Raw genomic sequence first — 25,346 nt, 5'->3', positions numbered from 1 at the left:
TATTTCAGAAGTAATTTGGTTTTTAAGTGATTGAAAAAAGATGAAAAGTAAAAGCTTTTATAAAATATCACATTTGAATGAATACTGAAAAAGATATTCCTCAATTTTGCATGTTTATTACTTTCAAAGCTTCACTACTTTAGTTACGATAAAACAGGGAGGGCTCACTGGCTCAGACATCATATCAAAAAAATTGCTCCTCCTGCCTGGACGTGAGTGTGTGTTGTAGAATTCCAGTCCAGTTTTGAAGCAAACCTAACACTAAAGGTTAGCCAATGCTATAGAAAACGAAGTGAATTAACAGGCAGGACCATCAGATACTCAAAACGGGTACATATAATTTATTTCAAAAATGTTGCCACTTAATAGAAATTTTAATATTGCATGTATTTGTTTATTTTCCCAGGTGTCAGGAATTTTACACAGGTAGTTATATAATAATGTCATCGACACATTTGTCTCGAGTAAGGACGCTTTATAAGGCCATCATGCGGCTGCATAAAGGGCTGCCTCCTGAGTTAAGTGAATTGGGCAGTGCGTATACGAGAGACGAGTTCAAGAGGCACAAGAAATGCACACCCGAAGAAGCGCATGTTTTTATGGTGGAGTGGAGCGTAAGAATCCTATATTGACACTTTATCTCAAGCGAGGGAAACACTTTTTTATTTACAGAGGTACGCACTGAATTTGGCCGAGCAGCTTGGATTAAAAGGAGCCAAAAGTGCAAAGCCCTTGGGCCAAACGTTCACGGAGGAGCATCTGGATCATTTTAGAGAAGACCAAATTTCACAACTCTATGAACTGAAGTTAGCTGCCTCAGGCGAGAATGGTGGAAGTGATGAAGAAGTCTCTGATAAACCAAGTGAAAAGGACTCAGTGGCGAAAAAAAATAGCGAAAAAACGTGATTTAAGTGTTTCGATGAAGTAGTTAATTTATTAAATAGTACACACCAGCTCAAATAATTGTTGTCAGATTTTTATAAACACGGAAACAACTGCGTGGTAAACTTTAAGTACCCTGTAGAGATTCAAGATATCTTTCTTAAATACTTGAAGGTCGAACAACATAAACTAAAAAAATCATTTGGCCCCATAAATACAAATGCAAAACATGATCATTACATGAAATCGGTATTAGCACTCTGGCAAATTCAACTAACAGACCGAACACTAATTAAGCTAGTTTCAGTTATCAAAAGGTTTGATTGAATAGCAAAACACGCACTTATGAATACCTAATTAATCACTGTCGTCATCATCCTCTCCACTTTTGATGATTTGTGGAACACAGCTCTGATCTGGCAAAAGTCCATGCTGAACCAAAAAGCTTTCCACGTCACTTGCGAAAAAGTCATCGCCAAATTCGTCAGTCATTCGAATAAAATTGCCAATCAGTTGGCCCGCTTTGTACACAAGCAAGGCAGGCACACCGCTGACCTGGAATTGCTCACTCAGACCGGCAACCCGACTGCTCACCTGGCAGAACTTGACCCGGGGATACTGTTGACTGAGGCACATGATGCAACCATGCATCGCCTCACAACCCTCCACGTTTTCTTCGTACACGTGAATTATCACCGTTACTCCTTTGTTCTCGTCTTCGATTTCAGAAAGCAGTTGGATGCAGTCCTTGATGGGCACAACCTTTAGGAATTCAAGTTTAAGTCATCGAGAGTGCAATATTTAGGTTAGAAATTACTTTTCCAAAAACAGGAAGAGAGGCTGAGTGGGCAATCATCTCGGCCATGCGCTTTTGCATGTATTGCTGCAAGAACGCATCCTCCAGGAACAATTCCTCGTCTTCTTCTTCTTCCTTCTGCTTTTCTTTCTCTTCGTCAAGCGTCGATCTGCAAGTCAGCGAGAGCTTTTTAAAGAGGGCAAGCCGCTCCTGCTCCTTTTCAGCTGCTTTCTCTGCCTCAAGTTGCTTGAAACGTTGCCAATCCTTGATGACACCCTTGGGACCTGTGTTGGTCGAGGTGCCTTCCCAGGGCGCAGCGCTTTGCGACAGCTGTGCAGACGATTTAATCATCTGACCGCCAATGTGGTCATGGCCCTTTTCATTGTCCGAGCTATTGCTGTTATCTTCCTCGTCTTCACTGCTGCTACAGTAGTAGTGGGTCTTCTCCCCCAAAAGCTTGTCATCTAACGTAGCCATTGGTCCTAAAGAGAAATAAAATTTGATAACATTAATAAGAGCTCAGCTAATTATCATTCGTTCCAATTTTAGAACTAATACATATTATTATGATTGAGCCTTGGTGTCATTGTATAACAAAAGGAATGGAAAATCCATGTAATGTTTGGATTGGACATTATAAAAATTAAGCGCACGATTTTTTAAAGCTCCGTGCAGAATGTTGTTGTGCTTGAAAAGGATTGAGTCGACCTTAATCCAAAAGTTATTCGGTTATTTTCATTATTATGATTCATAAAATCTTTCTGGAGTGTGAACGGATTATAATTTTTAATCACCTGTACTTAGTCCAACTCGTTAATTATGCAAAAATCAATGATAATAAAGAATGCGAGCAATGATCAACTCGGAACTAGAGTCGATATTGACTTTGTTTTGGCTCTTACTCTGAACTGAACTGACCGGTTTTACGTAAAAAAACAACAACGGTGTTGTAAATCAGCTGGCAACTTCAATCGAATCATGTCTGTAAAATCTAATTCTTCGAAGTCCAATTCAATGGGGAATAAAATATATTGTATTCTTAATATAATTTTATACAAACTCTTGAACTGTTTTTAGCAAATCATCGCAGATTTCTGCTTAGCACAAAACTGTAAACGTTAACCGTAACCGGTCCGTCCAGTTTTAATCGATCCATCGAAGACCACGCCCCTGCTGCCCGGCTTTTTCGGAGAGAACGGAGAACGGAGAGAATCTCGAATCTGGGCAAATGTTTACAACGCGAGATGAGAGATGTCGCGTAGCGCATGCGAATTTCGGACAGGGGTTGATTTCGCTCTCGGGGAACAGCAGTGGAGAACAATTGCTGTCTGTCGGTGAGGAAAATTGCGGACCATCGGTTGGCGACTCGACTCTGCACCTTTGAGCACCGTCTCCGAGCGTCAGGTAAGTCCTGCAACCACCCTCTCACGTTCACCTGCCGCATAATGTCGCCTTTCCTGTCGTCAGGCCGAAGGACGGCGGATTGGCCGCGGCCGTCCCTGGGGGCTGTTCGAGAGCCCAGTCAGTGGGCTGTTTGAGGCCCTGAAAGGGGCTCCCGCTCCTGCGGGGTTGTTGCATGGCCACTTTGGGTGTGTTTTAGGTCGTAGTTTTTTCTGAAGGGTTGTTTTTTCTGTGCAAATTCATCCCACACACGGGAAATTCGGCAACGGTGGTGGTGGGGACAATTATTATTGCCCGCTCGCTTTGGTTAGCCAGGCTGCTGGGCGAAACAAAAATATTGTTTGTACCTGTGACGCCATGCATGCATTATTGTTTGTGAAGGGATCGACGACTCTGCATTTTCCTCGTTCACGATAGGAATTTCTCTTTTCATTATTCATCCACTCTGCCATCGGGAGGCGAGACACAAACATCGTGAATTTTTAAAATCCTGGGAATGGAAACTTCACTTGTCAATTGTGACGTCACCTTCTGAAATCAGTAAAAACACTCCAGTTCGTGTTGCCAACTAAGATTGGAATTTTCGGGTCTGAAAACACTTGTCTTGCAAGGCAAGGATTTGGTTAAAAATTTGGTCTGTATAAATTGTTTGCATTTAAAAAATTGACAGCGATAAAAGACCAAAATAACTTAATATCTACGATTTTTTGGTGTAAAATAAAAGTGCACGATAGTTTTCTTAAAATAGTTTTTACTTGCCAAAACTGTAAACTCAATTTGACAACGCATCGCACATACCACCGCAGCTTTCTCCTTCAGAACATTAAAGCATTAATTGAGCTCTTTTAACATCATTCTTGTGACGTCAGCTGAGTCGAGGGAAAATAATTTGTCAATTGGCAGCATGTATTTTTTAAGAGGCAAAATGCAGTGCAGTCTTATGTGTCATTCCGCCCTTGTCGGCGCTGTTAACGAGAGGGAGTCTTTGGTTCACTCTCATTGTTCTCGCTGACCTTTGGAGTGGAATGACCTATTCGGGGTGCCCTGCTCCGAGCAAGTAGTGGCACCCCTCTCGCGTCACTTTGGCGCACGCACCGCCGCCGCCGCCGCCGCTGACGACGACGACGACGTCTTGAAAAATAAAAACAACAACCATTCTTCCCGAGTGCTTGGTCACCTGCTCGCTGAGGGGAGGCCGGGGGGTGGGAGGCGAAGGGGTCTCGCGAGACTCCGCGGAGAGAGACGCACGTGCACAAACAGGTCGATTGCTGTTTGGTTGCTTTTTCGCAACCCGCGCGCGCCACGCACGGTGCACTGCCATTATTTATTTATTTATCTATTTTCCTTTCCCAGCCCGCCTGCCATTCCTCTAGCTGCCAAAGTTGCTTCGTTTCTTGACATTGAGTGTAAAAAATGCGCTTTCTTGGCAGCAGTCCTTTTTGTTTGAAAATTCCAGCGCGTTTTTTGCTCTTGAGCTTTGCTAATGAGCTCGAAATTGTATGGTGTGCCAAAAAGTTACGGGCTGACTTAAATAAAGAGGTTTGAGAAGTTTGAAACCTCGTCTAATGTGGTTGGACATATTATCGTTTTTACGCTTACAGAGAAATTTGATCAGTTTTTTTCTTTTGTACTTTGAAGTGTCAATGCTGATTCCCTCCGAGACTTATATTTTTAAGAGTTTGCGTAGCTCGTTTTCATTTAACATTTTGGACCATAAATCATGGTAACTGTGAATATTCTAACGAATAGAAGTTTCTTTGGGGGCGAGAGGAGAAATGGCCTGAATATTTTGTTCAAAACAATTAAAAATCGTCAGATTTAATTCTAAATGACGTGTGGCAATTAAATTATAAATTTTGGTTCCATGGTTAGTAATCTACATTCATACTCAACAAATATACAAATGAGTCTTCAACCGACGATCTTCAATGGAGCTAATCTCTTCTTCGTACGTATCCGATCCGAGCATTAAACATCCTATCGGTTCGTCCTTAATTCAAAATAGTAGCTGGTCCGTGTCCACGCTACAGCCTATCGGCCAGGTTGCCTTTATAACATACATATTTCGCCATAATAAATTTACAATTCACAAAAGAATAACAACAGTTTGGAAAGAAATTCACAATAAGAAAATACTCACAAAAATTAATTTGAACATCAGTTCAAATTACAAAGGTACGCAGATCCGCATCAAAGCGTGCGTAATTCGTGGACATGGCCCGTCGTGGCCATTCCACCTTCAATGAGCTACGTGCTGCACTCGGCCAGACACGCACTCCTAATGCCAGGCTTGAGCACTCGCTCTTGCCGGCTCACAAACATTCTAATAGTGAATTACAAATATTTCCAAATATATCCTTTAGATGGCGAAATAAATCAATCATACACAAAATTCAACGAGTGATATACAATTACTCGTTACAATATAGAAAAATATTGTTTTTGACCTCGTGTTCACGAAAACAAATATATAATTCCTAACTGCTCAGATTAACTTTTAACTTATGATATTACTTTACCGTTGTTAAAAATTCCAAGGTCAATTAAAAATTTAAAAAAAACACCATATTATTTTTGTTGCGATGAATTTTTCTATGGGCAGGTGTTCACATAAAAAAACTTGACCCTATTTGTAGCAGAATATAGAAAAATGACTATTCCCGATTAAAAATATGTTGGTAGTCTACAACACTCAATTAATTTGATTATTTTGCTCCCCTTCCACCTTTATTGTGACAAAGTTTGTTTCGTTTTTCTCCTCTGCCTTCCAATTTTTTAATTTTGTATGGAAATTAGACAGGCCATCTGGAATTATTTCAGTAAAACGTTTTTTTTTTGTAAATATTTGTCCTCTTTTGAAATATTTCACTCCTTTAATTTTAAAGCTCTCGTCGATTCAGCTCAAAGCTGCTTTGTAATCTGTTAAAACTATCCAAGACAGTTTCCAAAGCGACAAGTTAACCACTCAATGGTGCAAGTTTCTTTGAAAAAGAATGTCAGTATTGCTTGCCATTCGTGGCTGTTGGAAAAGGGTTAGTGGTTTGAAGCAGCAAAAGGGGCCGCGCCATCAAGATAAACCCTGGTGCAAACTTCAAAAGATGCCGAAGACAAAAGGCCCGAAGGAAGAGACACCTATCTACGCCGGCCCATCAAAAATGCGTGTGCCGTGCACGCGTGCGTTTGCGAGTGTGTTACGCGCGCGCGCCCCTCTTGGCATCCGTCCACGCGACATTTTTAGCAAAAAGAAAGAAAGCGGCTCATTCTTTGACCGAGTCGAGTGTTGTTTGCTCGGGCGAGCCTGGCGTGAATGGACTCGCACACGCTTTCTGCTTTCTCGATTCGGGCCCGCCAGCTAATCTCGGCCCAAAAACTGGTCAGTCTGCCGACCAGGCTGGCTATTCTCGGCCGAGATTCGCACCACCAGCGCGCCGTAGCCATTGATCCCCCAACATCAACAAAACATGCCGCCGCCGCCACCGCGCCTCGCACATAATACCTAAAAATTGGTTACGCAACCCGCAGCCTTTGGCCCCATCGCCGGGAACACTTGAGACCGACAATGGCGGCCCTGGTGGGACTTATTATTTAAGCGGAAAATTGGGTTATTGGGGCAGGCAGACGCGCTGTGAGCTGCTCGGTCTTTGGTGCACCAACCGCGTAGAAGGAGGGCGAAATGCTTTTCAGCGCCTGGAAGCAGGGCTAGTGAATTTCCCTGCGCAAAAAAAATCGCCACTGCCACTGCACTGCAGCCGGATAAACGCGGAGCAGCTGCAAAGCTGCAAAGTCCTGAATTTTGAAAATCTTGACAAACAATTGCAACCATATAATGTGGTATTTTCTGGCAAAGAATAATAGTTGAAACCATGGTATCCACATTTGGTGAAACGTGATTGATACAAAACCTAGTTACGCCAAGATGTGTGGGAACCGCTACAAACCCTATGTAGACAACCAAGTAAAATTTTAATTTGTTTACATTTGTCCTAATTAAGTTAAAAGCCAACACTACTAGGCAAAACAAAAGACGGCTCCCGGCGAGTTTTTTTTGCTTCTATATTCACGAATTAATGCTGCTATAATATTATACTCCTGCATCAAACATTTTAGGGAGCTATGCAACTTCTTGACAGAGGTGACAAGCACGTTGCATAACTCTCCACGGAATGAGTCGTCGAAAAATTTAACTGGTCGATCGAAATAGAGAATGTTCCTTTTTTATAACCTACCAATTCTTTGCTCCCAATTCCGTCACCTAAAAGTAGATCACTGCTTGGGGCTTTGAGCTGCTGACCTACTTCCTAATCAGGGTTGATACACGCTGAGTAATTCGCAATTCCAGTCAGTCAGAAGTGCCGCGGATTGATTAGAGAGGATGCAAACAGCGCTGTTGACTTTTCACTTGCAGCTGTTACCATTCGCCTAGTGCAAATGCAAATTTTGAATAATGCTACTGGCCGTTGCTATGCTAATTGTTCCGTGTCATTAGCCATAAATAGCGGGAAATGAATAATTTTACGCTACCAACGCAAAATAGAACAAATTGATCCATCTCACTCATTTGTAAGTAAAAACAAGAAAGCTTTAACTTGCTACTGTCTTGCAATTCTTTTCGAATTCGTGTGTTGCACGTGACAACAATTTAATTTCCAAGCTGAGCTTGTACATATTTTTTCTCCGATTTCTCTGCTACTCATCGCAGCACCTTTTTTCTGCGAGCTGGAGATAACGATGCCATTTATCAGCCACAAATAACTCCATTTATTTTAGATCAGTGGCTGGCGTGTGTGAATGCTCGGGGTCAAAAGTCGCATTTCAAGTGGCCACCCCTTTCTGCAGGGAATTTTTATCGCTCTCGCACCCAATCTGCGTCACTCCATTTACTGCTGAACACACACACCAGCTTCAAACTTGGGGTGCGTCCTCTCAGTGTTATTGGGCGAGGTCCTTTCTTAATTATCGGCTGCCCCATTTTTATGGCCGAACGAGAAATTGGCCCACTCCTTTCTTGACCACTAATCTCTGCAGGAAATGGAATCGACCATCTATCTCTTCTTTAGTGAAGTGAGACTTTAGTTGAGGGATTTGTTATTTTTCATTGAAGAAATTCCCATGGTTAAAACTAATAACAACAAGGAAAATGAATAATATCAATATTTAATCCTTGTTTAATACAGAGTTTTAATTAACTGGAGCAGTTTTGAAAATTCCAGTCCACCTAAAACTTTTTAAAAAAATTCAAATCAGATTTATAAGTAAAAAATTTGTTTTTAAAAAACAAAAAATTGCTTCAAATCTCGCATAAACCTTGTTTCTCTTGAATTACAAAGGATTTTAAATTGAACATCCAAGTAAAATGTTGTTATATTTGAAAAACTGCAAGAATAAATAGCTATAAGCTATTTTTCCAGAGTGAAAATACACGTGTGCTCTATTTAACGCGATCTCACTTCTCGAATCATTCGACTTTGCTCGTTTGTCAGCGTCGGAAGTGTGCTGACAGCGAGTACAATCTATTCTTCGCCCGCATGAGAGACGCTTCTGTGAAATGCATTTAGTGCAAAATTGCAAGGCGAAAATTCGCAGAAGCGAACGTTTTTCTTGGGCAAGCTCTTCGTCGAAAAAGATGGCAGCGCGTTTTGCAATGAAATCGATGCTGGAATATCGCGCTGCTCGCTCGCTCGCTCGCGCGTTCGTTCGTTCATTCGTTCACGGCTGGCTTGCAGAAAAGGGGAAGCGGCGTGTGTGTGTATTGCGTTTGAGAGGGAAAATGATTTTGCAACGAGCGCTTTTGAAACGATGCATTGCGCTCCAGTTGCAATTCCGTTCGCCGGAATCACTCAGCCACTGACACCGAATTAATCACCGGTCACTCTTTTGCCAACAGCTCTCCTCTTTCGCTCTCGGTAGGCCAGGAATGCCCTAAATATTTTTTTTGCGGGAAACGCTCGCTTGCGAAAGCACGAGGACGACGCATGTTTCGTTTCCTTGTTTATTTTCGCCCTACAGCAGCCCACCGCAGCCTTTTCTGTTTGTTTCACTCGTTTGTCGAACGCGGCCATCAATTTTGACGCTGATTTCTTCATATTTTATGGGTGTGCTAGGTTATTTATCGCCTCTGAAGAAAAATCATTTGTTATGATCTTCAGAGCTTTCAGTAAGACGCCTCTGAATTAACTCAATATGCTTCATTCATGCGGGCTAAAACATTCCCTTGATAACAGGGCATCTGAGGAATGAATTTGAATACAAAATGTGTGGTGCATTGGAAGGTGAATAAAAGATAAAATATTTCACTCAAGACTCAAGCAGGCCGTCATTACATCGTTGCACGTTTCAAAGTGCATTAAGTGGTGGAACTATAACTTTGCTTCAGAATGATGATATTGTTATTTTTCTCAAATAAATCATTGTACACAAAAAGTTTCATACCGGGAATTTCGGAGCAGTTAAATATATTTAAGTGAGGAAGAAACAAAAATAATGTTGACTCTCTCCTATCACACAAATTTCTCTTTCCCTTTTTAAAAGCTATATAAGTAGTGCATAAAACTCGACATCAAACTCATTGTCAAGCTTTCCAATGCTGCATGTTTGCTCAAAATCCGATGATTATCAGGTCCAAGGATGAATGCGTTTAATGGGCAAACAAACTCTCGATATAGCATTTCCTCATTCATAGGAAAGCGATAAAGCAACTGCGCCAAAAGTTGCCCAACCCTTTCACTCTCCAAGAGAGCCCTTTCGCAAGCAAGCCAGCTGCACACCGTCAATGACCAACTTTTTGCTAGAGCTCGTTTGCACCCCGCTGCAGGATCAGAAATCGTCCGGCCGTCATTCGAAATGAAGGCCGCGTTTTTGCAATCGTCCGCGTGTGTGTGTCTCGCTTCGGCACGAGCCGTGTTTGTTACCAGGCGAGAGCAGCACAAAGTGAGTAAGTGAGTGAGAGAGGTGAGTGAACCGAGTTCCAGTCACTTTGTCCAAAGGGGATGCCTGCTGATGGGGCGGGCGGCTCGACGGGCTAGGTGTATTATCGGCACCGCGCGCGGGAAACGGGTCAGGGCCGCTCGCGCGCATGGTCGATATTTATGCGGCGGCCCATCTTGCTCTCTCTCTCTCTCTCATTCTATCAACCGCCTGATAGAGGAAAGAGAGAGGGAGAGAATATCTGGACGCAGAAGTCAAGCAAGACCGCGATGACTCATCCCCTGGTGCCGTCAGGCAGGGAATCCCACCGTGCCTCGACCCGCGAGGTCAAAGGTCACGGGGCGGGGTTGAATCGAGCGCTGACACTTGGCATTTGCACATTTTGAGCATACGAGAACTGCGCGGTCTGCTTCAATTTTCCCGGCGAGAGTGTTTTTGTTGTAATTATATGTGCGACCACCTCTTCATTTTTGAAAGGGAAGTCGAAGGAATAATGCTTTTAGAAATGAGTTTAATCTGTTATAAGACACACATTTACAATGTGTTAGACCAAATCTCTACAAAAACACGTCTAGAGGCATTTACAATAAAATCAAATAAAGGACATAATGTTGAAAATTGCCATTCTTTCACTCATTTTTTTGCGATACCAAACTCAAAGGCCAAAAATAGCTGGATTAATTTCCAACACGAAGCGCGCATCTTTTGATGTCCCGCTTATATTCCTGAGTTCATAAAAAAGCTGGCTAATTATTCACACAGTTTGAAAACAGGGAGCAAAATTTCTCGCTCAGCATCAGCAACAGTGAAATGAGTGGGTGCGAAGTAGGAGCCGTGGCGAAAAAATGTTTAGACCACAGCCTTGCTGGTGTGTTTTTACGGGCAGCGGGATTTTCTATTCTCGCCTACATGCAAATATAATAATGGACCAAGCTGGTCGGCCGGCCGGTTGTTTGCCCCGCGGACCGACGGGCGGACGGGCGGGCAGACTCCCTTGCGACGGCGAAAACAAACAAGAAATGCCTTCGCGGCCAGAGATGTAGGTCATGGAGAGGAAGTGGCGGTGCGAAGAGGATGCTCTCTTGCGTTGCGAGATTCGGCCGCTTTTCGCTTTTCCGATAATTGCTTCATGACATTTACCTGTGGCGTGTGTAGGTGCACGCGGCGGGCGGCATCTCTCCACCCACGCGCTTTCCCAGGGCGCATGTGTCTCGGCCCCTTGTTAAAGGCCAAATACACCTCGCAGTGCGCCCGCCGCCTCCTCACCACCAGCAGTACACACTCGTCTCTCGCCCCTTCCGCACCCTCGACGCTCCGGGCCAACCATTCGCCCTTCCTCAGGTCCAGCCTCAGAAAATCCAGTAAGAGTTTTTGTTGTGGTGCCTGAAATATTGAACCGTTTTGATAAGGGGGTTTAACGGGTGCACCGAAAATGAGTCTTAATTGCGTTGTTGCTGGTTTGCCCATTGTTGTTTTTCGGTATCTATAAGTACGCATACAAAATTTATCAATGCTTGCCACCTTAAAATATCTATAAATAATATTGGAAATGAATTCCACATCAAATGCCAAATTCATTTCTTTCTATTTACATCTACATAATGAATCACGTTTCATTTCAAATAGATATCTTTTGGTTGGTGTGTTTTTTAATTTGATGCCATTTACATTGGATATTAATCTGGATTTTACGTTAAAAATTTCACCTTTTTTCGATTTTTATTAATCGTGCATTTGTGCGGCATTTTTTGAATTCTGTTCAGTGATCCTTGATAAAGTGAATCAGATGCGTGGCATTTTTCATCATAATCATTTTCCCCTAGAGTAAAGTTAAGTTAGCACGCAACCATCTGGAAATTCCACAAATTCCAGTCTGTGTCGTGCTATATAGAAAGAATGTCAAAGTGCACAGGAACGCCGTATCTTTGGATAAAAGAACTGAAACGGGGTTATTTTACGTGTTGATTGAATGTATTGCAGTGATATTCGCTTACTCGAAAAATTAAATTAAAATACATGCACTAGATATTTAACAAAATTTTGCCAAACGCTCCCAAATAATCTCAATTTCTGACCATAAAAAGTTTCTTTGATTTGTATAGTTGTGCTGTTATCGTAGATAACTGTGATTCATCTCCTTGCAAATAATCCCTTTCTCGCCTTTCTGTAGGTACATCAGCGAATAAACAAGAGAGAGTTTTCCGGGTTCATTTCGCCGACCTTTCTTAACAGCAGATTGCTGGAAACAACGCCGTCTAGAAACATGTAATCTGCACGAAAAAAAGCAGTGATTTTGGACACGCAAGCCCGTTGCGCCAAACTCCATCGTAGAGATATGATTAGGGCCACGTACCGACACAATCCGGCGGGGTTGCTACCCCGCCTAGGCAAGGCTGCTGCTGAGAAAGTGCGATTGAGTTTGGTAATTTATGCAGAGCGTCTGCTGATAACAATGCCGCGCGCGCAATTAAACGCCGCAACAGCCTTGACCTTGGCCACCCCGCGGCGGCGGCATGATTCACCCTGCACTGATGTTGCGTGACCCCTCGACGCCGAATCATCCGCCCGCCGAGGGTCAAGTTGAATTCCGCGCCGATTTGCAGCATTTTGCCGGTCGGCGACTTTGATTTGCCATTAGGCGCACGCGAAGCCTGCCGGGGATTGATTTTTTTCCACTCCGTGCCACTCATTTGGGAGGTGCGACCTTCAAACTTCGTCTTGCACCCTCGAAATTGATTACCCGAAATCCATATTAGCCGGCCTGGCATGTTGGGCATCGCGATAACGAACGCCCGCCTGAATAATCGCGCCGGCTCACGGTATATTACCGCCACTTTTTACGATCTGCCTCTCTTTTATGTGCTTGTGTGTGTGTGTGTGTGTGTGTGTGTGTGTGTGTGTGTGTGTGTGTGTGTGTGTGTGTGTGTGTGTGTGTGTGTGTGTGTGTGTGTGTGTGTGTGTGTGTGTGTGTGTGTGTGTGTGTGTGTGTGTGTGTGTGTGTGTGTGTGTGTGTGTGTGTGTGTGTGTGTGTCTCTCTCTCTCTCTCTCTCTCCGTGCGAATATGCATCTCACCCTCGCGTCGCACTAGAGTTATTTTCCAAATTACCGAGTAGCCTAATGACTTTTCCAATTTTCAGTCTCGAGTTCTGATGCGCGCTCTTTTATTGCTGATGTTTTGCCGTGCCAGTTTGACATTTGAACGGGATCGCGTGCGCTCGGGCTTCTTGTCACTTGTAATTATCAAGCAATTCGAGGCGCTTAATCATCAAAGCAAATGGTGTAAAGCACCCACGAATGTAGTCATTTCATCACTGCGATTCTAACTACCTTGTTTAGAAATAGAATTTCTCGTCGCGACTAATAATTTGACCCTGCAGTGAAATGTCGTAAAAGCCACTCAAGGGAGGTCGATAAATCATGAATTGCAAAATACCAGAAATGTTTTTATAAGTTGAATTGCTTCTTTACTGAAATACTTGGAACTTGTCTATAAATCGCTGCTAGTTGCAGAATTTAAGATGGAACAGTTTCTTGTTTCACCACAAGGGTTGCAAAAACTACAGAACTATTTCTCATCATAAACACTTTCTTTGAAAAAATCCCTCCTTACAGATAGACAGTGTTCACTTTTCAATGTTTCGTAGGGGTAAAATTTCAAATGAATCTGGAAATGCAAATTTTAATATTTGTTTCAATGGGAACATTTCCAGGAATTTGAATGAGTTGAGTGACTTGACTGTTTTGTTGACACCACATTCTGTGAATCGAATCTCCTTCAAAAAGATTATCTAGAAAGAAAATCTTAAATTTTCCTTCTTGGGTGTCTTTGGATACTTGGGGCTTGCTTAAAAAAGAATTCAATGCCTTCTATCTCACTTTTACCGGAGTTTCAAAATACATTCTCATCTGATTGCAGCTGAAACCACCGAGGCATTCTGCAAGTTTGAAACGCGCTGTTGGCAAAGTAAGAAAAGAGCTGTCGTCGAGCACCAGTGGCGCGCCGCCTCCGTCCTTTTCGGAGGAGGCCAGCAACGGACCCGCCACCTCAGGCGGCGGCAGTGCAACGGCCCAAGCGAAACAGCTAGATGCCCAAGGTAACACGTCGTCGGCGAACGCGGCCAGACAGACCAGTTTCCAATCTAAATTGCCCCCAAAAACCAAAACAAACACACTCACACTAACACGAACACACCCCTGCGCTGATTATTTTGATCAATTTATTCCGCTATTCTCGATCTCACGCGGCGAACGACGCGATTTTGTCGCGAGCGCCAACTCTATCGGTGTGTCCTACCGTTCCCTCTGGTTGGTGTTGCGCGATAATATTACTTGAAAAAAGTGCCGAAATTGCATGATCGATGGGGTGGAAAAGCATGCGATGTGTCTCCCGTACTCTTTTTTTTTCTTTTGTCGTGTCTCGCGACGCGTTCGCACGATCGTCGTTGGCATTTTCTTGGCCGGCGACGTTTCCGTGTCACCGGACGTGTGATTAATTGTGATTTGAAACGGCGCTCCATCCATATCGATCCGCAGCCCAAATAAAAGGCCACCAAGGACAAATAAAGCTGCAAACGCACGCGAGCGTAGGTGGAAAAATGTAAGTGTTTGTTTGACGAAGCCAATACAGGGAAACGGAGCGAATTTGAAACCAATTTTCCAATCAATTATTGTTTGCCCTTGGTGCCTCTTTTCTTGTGCGCCCTCCGCTGAAGCTCGATTGTGACTTCCCCGACTTAATGTCCCACGATCGTTCTCCCCCCCCCCCCAAGCAGAGATGGAACCGACCCCCCCGATTTTGAACATTTATAGCTAGAAAATCGCTTTGATTTGCACAAGTAATAAAACTGTGAGGGACAATCTGAAGTGGTGAAAATTAATTGTTCCGCGCAGATTTCAGATGCTTGAGTACCCTCTTGAAAACCTCTGCCTGTACAATGCAAGGTGCACACACAACGTAGGAAGCTCGCTCGCTCGCTCTAATTAGCCCAATAAGTTATATCAGTTGTCTAAATTAAATATCAAAAATCATGGCCAGATTAGAAAGTGAGTACGCAAAAAGTATACAAATATCTTTTGTTCTTTTGCCACTTATCCTATTAATTAGTTGCTCGACCTTACGCTCTAATTATTTTGTCATCTCTTACACAAACACACTCTTATGTGCTCCTCCCATGTCATCAATCACACCAGTCGTTATCCACCCACGCAGTTTCAATGGTTATTTTTCATACTTTGTGTCGCACTATGCCCAAAACCACTCATCATATTTGGTTGCTCCCTACTCCACCCCATCTCCTTTTGCACGCTCATTCCTTTCATGTTTGCACAACCCCGCCAGTGTCACGCTCCTCGACTCTATCTCTTGATTCAACCCCTAACAAAACACACTTGTTATACGTATAGTTGTTCCCACCGTGTAAATAATATAAAAAGACATATATGATAAATGGAAACCAATTGCATTGAAACCTAAATTGAGCAAGGAATATTGTTAAATTTCCGTTTTTTTCCTGATGACTGTTGACCACTGGTGTTTTGCGGAGTGTGACTTTGCTCTCTATGTCCAACTAGGCACACTCATCTATGTGTTAATCCTCCCTGACGCCACGCAGACCCATTCCCACTGACCAAAAAGGTGCTTTTTCCCCCACAGTTCCAAGCATAGTGGTTCATGCTGGCACCTGTAGCTGTCCCGCCAGTCCTCAAATGGAGCGTTCCTCGATCTCTGCTCTGCAGCACTCGCTAGGCGAACAGGTTCGAGAACTCGTCGTCTGACTAGGCGATTTTTCTCATTGACGTTGCACAGGAGGACGAGGAAGCCAGGAGTGAAGAGTTTGACGTGAAAGAAGCAGCCGAAGATGATCTCAACGCCGAAACTGTAGCCAGCGACGAGGAACAGAACGAGGCTGACGAACAGACTGGTGAACCGCCACCTTTCGAGTCGTCAGGGCCAAGTGTTCCTGTTAGGCAAAAGGTAAACACCATGATTTAAAGTTAAATATCTACTCTGAGTAAGGAAAAATAAATCAGTAAAGCTTTCCCCCGGGGATCAAAGCAAGAGTTGGCTCAGGAACTATCTTAATTATTGTTTAAATTTTTTAATGAATACAAGGTTCTCTAAATACGAGCAAAAGCAATCTCTCTAGAGTCGAAACTGCGATTTTAATTTAAAAAATATCGCCTGTAACAACCATTGTAAGTTTTTCACGAAGACAAAATAATGTCATATTATAAGTTAATTTCATATTATTGTATATATGCTTTGCTCAACAACCATTGCAACATATCTTTAAATTTCAGTCACAGAACAGTAAGGTGAAACTTCTAGTCAGGAGTCATGCAATGAGGGAGGAAACTTCGCCGCCACCAGACCCTGAAAGGGCGACCCTGGAACCTCCTGCAGGGGCGGGAAGGCCGAGTTCTAGGCTGCGACTCAAGCAGCAGGGTTCGTCTCAGGGCAGCATGGACAGCAACTCTCCTCTCAGCTTGTCAAGAGGTTGCGTTTTACGAAATAATCGGTTTCTCCCGCAACTAAGCTTTATTCTTGCAGACTCCAGCACTGAGCAACCTCCAACCGGAGACAGTTCTGGCGTCGATTTGCCAGCGTTCCTAACAGAAACAGTCAACCGAAGTCACAAAGACAGGCAGCTGCTGTTGCGCATCGAGACAGAGTTGCAAAACCTTGTCAAAGACACAAAGTATTTATTTGTGATCGGTAATGTTCTAATCGTGCTAACTACATTTTTTGGCAGACGTACACAGTTCAAATTCCCTCCTATGTCGTCTTATCAACGAATGTTGGTACATCGAATGGCAGCTCTGTACAACATGGAGCACAATGTAGACTCTACAGGGGCTCAAGTGGTGGTTGGTAAAACCACCACTTCGAAGACTCCAGACCTCAGACTGAGAGACCAGATAAGGGGTGACTTGGAGATCGAACCACGCAAGTCGATTCTTAAGAGGGATACGAACTCGCTGGATGACCCAAATTCTAAAGTGAGCTGTTGCCTCGTGAAGTGCTCAATCCCAATTAAAATTGTTCCGTCTGACAGGCTAGTGCTGATAGTCGCCGAAGTAAAAGTTTCGAAGAGAGGGAAGAAGAGTATGAGAAAGTTCGAAAAAGAATCTTCAAGGAGGTAAGCAGGACGTGCCAACAAAAATTCGCATGATCTGAAACACTAACAAGCTGCTTACACCGCGCTGATTACCACTAATCACGGCTTGGTTGTAGGGGGAAGGTATGATTCGCGTGATGCGAGGAGATTCCGGTTTGAGCGAAGGAGATGAAGTGAGGTCGAGTCAGGAGGACTTGCGCAGCTCCTGGGCGGCAGGGGGCCAAACGTGGAGTAGTTCAGACAGTTCTGACGGCAGACCTCAGCTTCTGCGACCCAGCCCTCCTCATTCCTCTTCTTTGAGGTTTGCTTTGCCTCGATCCTAGCGTGAATCAGCCGCCAATTCTTGCTTTTTCTCCCTTTTACCGTAGACCAAGCCGACTTCTCAAAGTGGAGTCGTTTGAGAGCAGAGACATTCTCCGCTCGAACTCCATGCGCCAAGCTGTTTCAAAGTCGTACAGCTTTGGTGGATACTCCGGAGGAACTACAGCGCCTAGCATAGCCAGGGGTGACAGTATGGTCAGCACGCACAGCGCTGGCGCTCGTCTCCTGACCAAGCAAGGTAGGCAAAGCAGATTATTTTACTTAAAAATGTCATGTTATCTATTTCATGCCATTTTTTTTTTCAAAAAATAATGTTGCGTATTGATGCCAAATTTTCCAATAATCTAAGAGAAATTCTCGACCTCTGCACGACTTTTCTTAAAGAACTCACTCAGTCCCTTCATTGCAGAAAATACTAGAATTATTTATTGCATTTATAACTTCTTAGCATTGTATCCCAGCTCACGTTCTTGTGCTAGGGCTGTTTTTCTTTGAATCACTGAATCACGGTTAATAATTTCACAATATATACATTCTTTGGGAACTTATAAAATCACGTGCCATGGTTTTTGCGTAGAGCAAACTGCCAGCTTATAGCCCTGTTAAGTTAGTGACGCGCTGGTTGGTGAGTGCGTCCACGTACGCACCAAAGTGTAGCTGCGGACGGTTTAAAACGCGTAACAAACTGTCCTTCTTTGAGTGTTAGCATAAATTAAAATTCATATTCCGCCCTTGCTTGATATATTCTGAAAATTTACGGGTTGTTTAGATTTGATAGTCGCCGAAAGTATTTTTTATTAGTATATTAGGCAAAATAATATTTTAATTCTTCCCCTATTTGCAATTTCCATTATGCTAAATATGAAAGGAAAAGGATATTGTGTTTATCACGATGTTTTGTGCAAGCCGTGAATCTTATTTGGAAGCTAGGATGGTTTTTATTTTGCAAATCAAAAATACAATTCAGTTGCGACAGTAAAAGGAATCGGATCTAGGATTACTTAAAATTAACTGAAAGTTTTTTTTAAATTTATTTTATAACATTTCTTTAGTGATGTATAAAGAAATGCATACTAATGCCAATATTTTCTCGAGTGTATGGTAAATTTAGCTCTGACGCTAAATATTGAAAGCATTCAAAATAAATTATTTTGTTTTATTCTTAAAGGCCTTTATAAGTAATTTCTACAAATTTTGGGAGTTTTTTTTTAAATCACTATCGTGCAAACATGTACGTTTTTTGACAGTTATTTTTGCAATGGGAATTCCATTTCAGACTCGGGCACAAGCAGCGTTGCCTCGCGTCTCTCACCCCTCAGCTCGGGCTACAAGTCTCTGGGATCTCAGCGGTCGGACGCGACCATGTCGGCCACTCCGTCTCCAACGGCGACGCCCCTCTTACCGCAAGGCCCAATGCAGATGCCGGCTCACCTGCAGCAACACTTTCTGGGCCCTACCCTGATGTGGGCCGTCTCCAACATGGACAGCGTGCCGGCCGGCAGCTTGCTCATCAACCCGCAGACCGGCCAGCCGTACCTCAACAGCGACGGCTCCGTCTACCGCTACGACCCCAGCAACCCCCCGAAGCTGCTAACCACTTCAGACCCTCCGCCGCAACCTCCTTCCATCCAGGTGCACGCCACTTACACGTGCGCCCCTCCACCCCCGCCGCCCCCCGCCGAGTACACGCAGCAGCCGCAGGTCATCTACTCGTATCAAGCTGCCCCGCCAGCCCAGCATTCCCACTCTCACCACTCACAGGTTGGTATTTCTTTGGTAATATCAAAAAATTAGTAATTTTAGTCTCTGTCATTCCAAATTGTTCTGCTATGGAAATTTTTCAAAAAACCTGAATCGAAATATTTTTTCAGAAATAAATATTTAATATTTTTTGTTATTGGATGCCCCGCGGTGGGTTCTTTAGTACATAAACGTCTAGGTTGATGAAACAAGCGTTGACCAGTGAAATTCTGATCATCAGATATTATGTGTACTCAGTATTAATATGATTTATTAATTCTCTTTGTCATTGCCGAAACAAAAAGTGCATAAAGGCGATCAAAACGTTGCAGTGTTCACAAGAGGGCTGCTGCATGCCTGAAATCACTTCGTATGTCGCTGGCATGCAAATCAACGAGGCAGCAACGTGTCCTGCTGCACCCCCCTCAAGCTACGTTGTGGCCGCCCCTGGTTGGCAGCAGCCTCAGCAAGCACCTCCGCGCCCTCCTCTTCTGCCCCCTCCGCCAGTTTCAACGCAGCAACCACCCAATGTAATACTGCCAGCCTCTCAGCAGACAGTTCTTCTTGTCCAACCTCAGCGTCCACCAGTGGCAGTTTTTCCCCATTCAGGTAGATATTTTGCTGATATATGCCTCGAACTTGATAGAAAAATGCTGAATTATATAGGAGGAAATACTGAAGCTGGGTACTACTCTCCACCGCAGACAATGATGACTGCCGCTGCGCCGCCAAATAACAACGTTGGCCAGATGTTCCAGCCCCAACACACACCGTCCATGAGGCAAAATTAATTTTATTATTTTGCGGTTTAACTTTCAGGTTTTAAAACTTTCAACTAAAAATATTCAAAAGAGAAATAATTTTACTTCTGCAGATTTTTGTAAAAATTTTGATTTACGAAACAGATCTTTAAATGAGGTGCATAATTGTGAAATTTGACGCAAACGCAAAAATATGAAATTTTCAATTTAAATTTTTATATTTATGTTAGCAAATTTAATTTTTATTGAAGATGGATTGAATTGCCAGACATTATTTTTGTTGCGAACATACAGCATCGTATTATATTGCTCTACTTTAATTTTGATTACTGCTCTAAGCCATATTTCATGAAAAAAATCAGAATATTGATATTTTTAATTGTCTCTTGCATTTCAATTAATCCTAAATAAAAGACTTCGTTAATAATTTTTAAGAAAATCAATTTTTAGTGTTTTTTGAATTTTATATAGCCCTTAATGTCTTAAAAAGACCGTGTAAAACCGTTCAAAATTGTAGAATTAATAATAGTAAAAAAACGCGAACATTCAAGAGTAAGCAAAATTAATATAATTTGCTAGCTTGCGCTTGTAAATTTATGATCGATTTTTAACTAGCTTCTTGGCTCTCCTGTTTTTACAGGGCACCAGCCCCGTCGGGTGAAGGGGTGACGTTTGCCAGTACTGGAGGTTACTACCCGACCGCCCCTGTGACAGGAATGTGCCCTTCGTACTGCTTCAGCCCTCCGAATCAGGTAAGTGGCATGGGCCAACTGTAGTAGAGCGCCTGTTAATCAACGTGATTGTGACCTCAAGTGGGCAGGTGCCAACGGCAGCCAGCAGCAGCAACAGCCACGAGTCAATGGCCCCTCCGGACAGCAGCCCCCTCCTGGCGCAGGCGGTGGACAGTGCATGGTTTCGTGGTTGCCTGCCGACCAGTCAACCATGGAGTCCCAGTCAGTGGCCACTGCGCCTGGTGACCCAGCCGGCTGGAACTGTTAGCCTCCTCTCTCCTAGCGCTTCTTCTCTCCCCAGCTGGTTCTTGCCGGGCAGACAAGGGACCATTGCACACCCACCATACACAGCCGTGCCTCTCAAACTGCTCTGGCCTCGCCTGAGGCAGCATCAAAATCAACCCACTCAAGGTAGCCATCACTAAAAATTAGTACACAAAATGCTTAACATTTTAATTTGATTTCAAAAACCAAACATGTTCTAAAAGCTGATGAAATTTCCTATGGTTTTTGTTGAGTGCAAACGGCCAGCTTATATCCCTTAGTGCCAAAAGAGAGACTAAAACTTTCTTGCATTGTTTTTTTTTTACTACCAAACATATTAAGTTGCAATTAAAAATGTTAAAATTAATTTTATTGAAAATTAATTTTATAATTTTTTCTTAACGACAAAAATAAGGCAACAACTCCTTGTAGTCTACTTATAAATTTTTTACGCTTGGTCTGGAACTGTTAATTGGCTAAATTATTTGCAAATGTCACGGCAATAAGAATCTTAAAAAAACCGAACTTGTCCTGAAAGTAAAAAAGTGACCCACCGATTGATTCATCTTGTCAGGTAAAGCCTACAGACTACCTATAAATTATCACCACGATCTACTGAAAACGTGTTGGGATTCGAATGTGAATGATTTCCCATTATAAATCCCAGAAAGATTTTTAACCTTCCGTACTCCATGACTTGCAAACAGCGTCAAATAAATTATTTTCTCCTGAGGAAATCTCTTACTTAATTGTTGGATACTACACGATTTAAATTGTCTTGCCAAAAACCTTAGCATTGAAAGTTTCGGTATTAGAAAAACGTCTTAAATTCTTGATTTGCTGGTTAGGCACCGTTTGATATATCCTTAAAATTATGCCATGAATTTATTAGATGAAATCTAGTGTCATGTGACCTATATTTTTCAGCTTCTGACAACCATGAACTGACAGACCAAAGAACAATAATGATTGGTGGGAGGTTCCGACTGCCGCCTTAAGAGATCCTCAACGTCTTGGCTCCCCATCCCTCTGCCCAGTGCCCCTGCCATAGGATACTAACAGACTTCACTGCTGCTGCTTTTCTTCTTCGACCTTCTCCATTGAAAAGAAAAGACCACCCTCTTTGACGGTTTTGCTAATTTTTCACCATTTAGAGAGAAAGAGAGAGAGAGAGAGAGAGAGAGAGAGAGAGAGAGAGAGAGAGAGAGAGAGAGAGAGAGAGAGAGAGAGAGAGAGAGAGAGAGTAGCGCGCAATTATAAATAATGCATTAATTCACTCCGATGATCGCATATTTAACAAACACTTTTGCGTACTTGAATATACCGAGAGATGCTGTCATTCCTGTCCCATCACCACGAGGATGACTTTTTATACTGCATTGCTAGCCCGAATTTTAACCGTTCGACCAAGTATTAATAACAAAACGAGACAAGATGGCGATAGCACAATTCCATTATTAACTGAGAGGTGAAACTATATAAGTAAATCTAACTATAATCATTTTAACTGCATGTGTCTGTACAGCTCGATCCGGGCAGCTGTTTTTGAGCCTAGTCTGGATGAAAATCAAATGTAATACTGATCATTATGTCTAATGTGAACGAACCCCTATTAGCAAGATAATAAATCTCATTAAATGTCACACACACACACACACTTCACAAACACACACATTCACATTCAAAGTAGAAAAGCGCGCTCCAGCAATAAAAGCAGCTCTGTCTTTGTGAGACTCTGTGATCAACAACGCTCAAGGCTGGACCTCTCCAGTCACTCTTACAGAATCATCTGCGTTGTACTCTGTGTTTCTTCTGTTCCTCAAGTCGTGCTTGGAGAGTCCTCCCTTCCCAAAAAGAACTCGCACAAAACTGCGCAATCAGTCGATATCAACGCCGGTTCAGTTGCCGATTTCGAATTACCTCACTACACTCGCATATTTAAGTTAGTCAGCGTTTATTATTTTGTGAGTATGATGATTACCTCAACAACTCGCGACACTTAACATGTTTACTGCCTGTTATTATTTTTACAATGGACTAGTCATTTGGGAAGAAAGTGCTGTTCCATCGCACGGGCCTGTGTTTGATTGAAATGTGAGAGCGCAAATTACTTAGATATCTCTTTTAGTGCTAATTTGTGTGTTTCAAAGTAAAAATCTAAATCCGGAGGACACATTTTAGGCTTGCTGGAGAAAAGAGATTTTAGCAAACGAGAGTCAAAAATGTAAAATTTAGCCGCACTTGTCCTCCTGAAAATGCTTCTTGTTATTCCATGGCAGAATTTTAACTGTACGTTACGACATTTTACGATGATTATACTCCTAAGGGTTGTTCTACTACTACTTCTTCAACTACTAATCATGTAGCCATTGTTTTGTTCTTTTCTATGATTTTTGTCGGCAGTAGTGTTGATTTTGAGAATCAGTCGCTGTGTATCATTATTATGTCTTGTTACGACTATTTTCCAGATGAATAATAATAATTCGGGAATTCTTACAAAGTCCTGTTTTATTCTCTTACCTAACAAACGTAAATATTACAGTTCATTTGAAAGCGATGCCCTTCTTGTTCAAGCCCGCGTACTTGAAGAGGGTCTTCTTGATGGCCTTTGTCCTGCCAGGAGTCGACTTGTTGCCGGGCATGGTAAACTGTACCCTGACTCGTCTGTTGTTGATGAACGATCCATTCATCTGGAGCCCCTTCTGTAAATTGAATGTTGAAAATAAGAATGAGTCGATTAGTCACACTAAAATGAATATTCAAATATTAAATAAAATGAAGTTCTTACATTGTATTGGTCATTGTCAGGTAAGTCCACAAATGCAAATCCTTTCATTAAGTTGGTATCCTTGTCCTTTGGGAAGAAAACTCGCAGGACATTCAGGCCCTTCTTTCCAAAATGATCTCTCACGTCTTCTTCAGTAGTGCTGTGAGAGAAAATTGAATTCAAAGATCAAATAAATCAATCTAATAACTTACTCAAATGCAAGGTTGCCGACAAATAATGTGTAGGCTGAGTGGTCCTTGACAGTCTTCTTGCCCCTATTTCTTTTCTTCTTCTTTGCCCCCTCAGACTTTCCCGCACCCTCTTTTGGAGTTCCTTCAGCCACGACACCATCAGCTGCACCAGCAGGCTTTTGAAGATCTCCAGACTTTGTCAAATTCTTTTTGCTGGAGACAGGCTGTGGCTGTTCAGGAATTTCTTCGGTGGCGACAGCAGATTTCTTTATCTTTTTCGGTGCTGGAGTCAATGTTTCCATTTCTCCCGAATTATCACCAGCTGGTCCTTTGGACTTTTTCTTCAACTTCTTGTCTCTGGGAGTTCCATCTGGGGCGTTACTGCTCTCAGCCTCGGCGACTTGTGATCTTTTCTTCTTTTTTGGTTCAGTGACCAAAGGGCTCTCAGTTTCTGCCATTTTAATCGTCGACAGCTTCTTCTTCTTTTTCAAACTGGTAGGTGTTCCAGGAGTGCCAAATTCTTCAGGCATATCAATCACATGAAATGATTTCTTCTTTATCTTCTTAGACGGAGAAACCAGAGGAGAATTTACTGTCAGATCCGTGGACTGTTCAATCAGAGCTTTTAGCTTCTTCTCTGACTTTTTGGGTGTTTTTGGGCTTCTCTCTTTCTTAGCACCAATGATGGTCTCGACCTTTGGACCTTTAAAAGGGGTGAGCGATTTCTTCACCATTGTAAAGCACAGGCGACCAGCCGGTTACACCTGCAAACACAAACAATGACAGAGCCAAGTTGAGGTTTTTCATAGGTTTAACATTTAATTTGGATGATACACACATTTTTTTAAATTGTATTTCATTATTGAATCATATATGTAATTATAAACTCCGATAACTTGTTACGTGTTACCAATTGATTTAGCGTTTTTGTGTCAATTTCCGACTGAAACCCTCGACATTCTCGACAAAACAAAATCTCATAGACAAATGAAAGTGCCCGATTTCAGTTATCGCACGAAATTTCCATCCCAATTTGCGACAAATATATTCCAATCCAACTAATTTTTATCATGCTGAACGAACTTTAGGCAACTTACGTCAATATCTCGAGGAAAAGGTAGATTTGTGGTTAAGAGTCAATTCACACGTGAGTATCTCGAATGTTTTGATGAACACATTGCAAGCGTGCTACAGTCAGTGATAGTTATCGGAGTTATGAACACAGAACAAATATCACCAAATTATGGGTGCATTGGATTTAAAATTATTCAAAACTGGCTAATTTTAAAATTTTTTGAAATAAAAAGTTATCTTTTATTGATACAAACTGATTTAAAAAGTGGATTCCATTAAGTATCTGATTGTAAGGCTTTACAATGATAATCCTTTATTTACTCTCTTCTAATGGCTAGAAGTTAAGGAAAAAAAAGAGAACAGTGGGTGGCAGCAC

The 25,346-nt window shown here is 42.5% G+C and overlaps 3 protein-coding genes across 8 annotated transcripts; 1 reads left to right on the top strand and 2 right to left on the bottom strand.

Moving 5' to 3' along the window:
- Positions 1–906: 906 nt before the first annotated feature.
- On the bottom strand, positions 907–3,293 carry LOC135938729 (phosducin-like protein). 3 transcript variants are annotated; one of them, XM_065482639.1, is made up of 3 exons: positions 3,057–3,293; positions 1,700–2,160; positions 907–1,644 (listed from the first exon to the last, which is right to left on the bottom strand). In XM_065482639.1, exons 2-3 carry the CDS (start codon positions 2,153–2,155, stop codon positions 1,240–1,242), a joined length of 861 nt encoding a protein of 286 aa, XP_065338711.1. In that variant the 5' UTR covers positions 2,156–2,160; positions 3,057–3,293; the 3' UTR covers positions 907–1,239. The 3 variants fall into 3 exon arrangements, with proteins under 3 accessions (XP_065338711.1, XP_065338702.1, XP_065338694.1); XM_065482630.1 differs by lacking the exon at positions 3,057–3,293 and adding an exon at positions 2,739–2,761; XM_065482622.1 differs by lacking the exon at positions 3,057–3,293 and adding an exon at positions 2,473–2,606.
- Positions 2,854–23,438, top strand: enc (encore). 4 transcript variants are annotated; one of them, XM_065482488.1, is made up of 17 exons: positions 2,854–3,082; positions 13,920–14,097; positions 14,894–15,046; positions 15,657–15,757; positions 15,810–15,977; positions 16,304–16,499; positions 16,554–16,701; positions 16,756–17,002; positions 17,059–17,142; positions 17,238–17,422; positions 17,490–17,680; positions 18,719–19,203; positions 19,515–19,791; positions 19,849–19,963; positions 20,584–20,695; positions 20,764–21,085; positions 21,866–23,438. In XM_065482488.1, exons 3-17 carry the CDS (start codon positions 15,031–15,033, stop codon positions 21,934–21,936), a joined length of 2,718 nt encoding a protein of 905 aa, XP_065338560.1. In that variant the 5' UTR covers positions 2,854–3,082; positions 13,920–14,097; positions 14,894–15,030; the 3' UTR covers positions 21,937–23,438. The 4 variants fall into 4 exon arrangements, with proteins under 4 accessions (XP_065338560.1, XP_065338551.1, XP_065338569.1 ...); XM_065482479.1 differs by having other exon boundaries at positions 19,488–19,791; XM_065482497.1 differs by lacking the exon at positions 14,894–15,046 and having other exon boundaries at positions 19,488–19,791.
- On the bottom strand, positions 23,429–25,148 carry LOC135938723 (uncharacterized). The gene is made up of 4 exons (XM_065482609.1): positions 24,994–25,148; positions 23,918–24,660; positions 23,727–23,865; positions 23,429–23,640 (listed from the first exon to the last, which is right to left on the bottom strand). The coding sequence occupies exons 2-4, from the start codon at positions 24,628–24,630 to the stop codon at positions 23,482–23,484; spliced, it is 1,011 nt and encodes a 336-aa protein (XP_065338681.1). The 5' UTR covers positions 24,631–24,660; positions 24,994–25,148; the 3' UTR covers positions 23,429–23,481.
- Between the last annotated feature and the right edge of the window lie 198 nt (positions 25,149–25,346).

This window comes from Cloeon dipterum, chromosome 1 (genome assembly GCF_949628265.1).
Source record: "Cloeon dipterum chromosome 1, ieCloDipt1.1, whole genome shotgun sequence".
Lineage (NCBI taxonomy): Eukaryota > Metazoa > Arthropoda > Insecta > Ephemeroptera > Baetidae > Cloeon > Cloeon dipterum.
The sequence above is the reverse complement of the archived record's forward strand: the minus strand, read 5'-3'. Positions and strand labels throughout refer to the sequence as shown.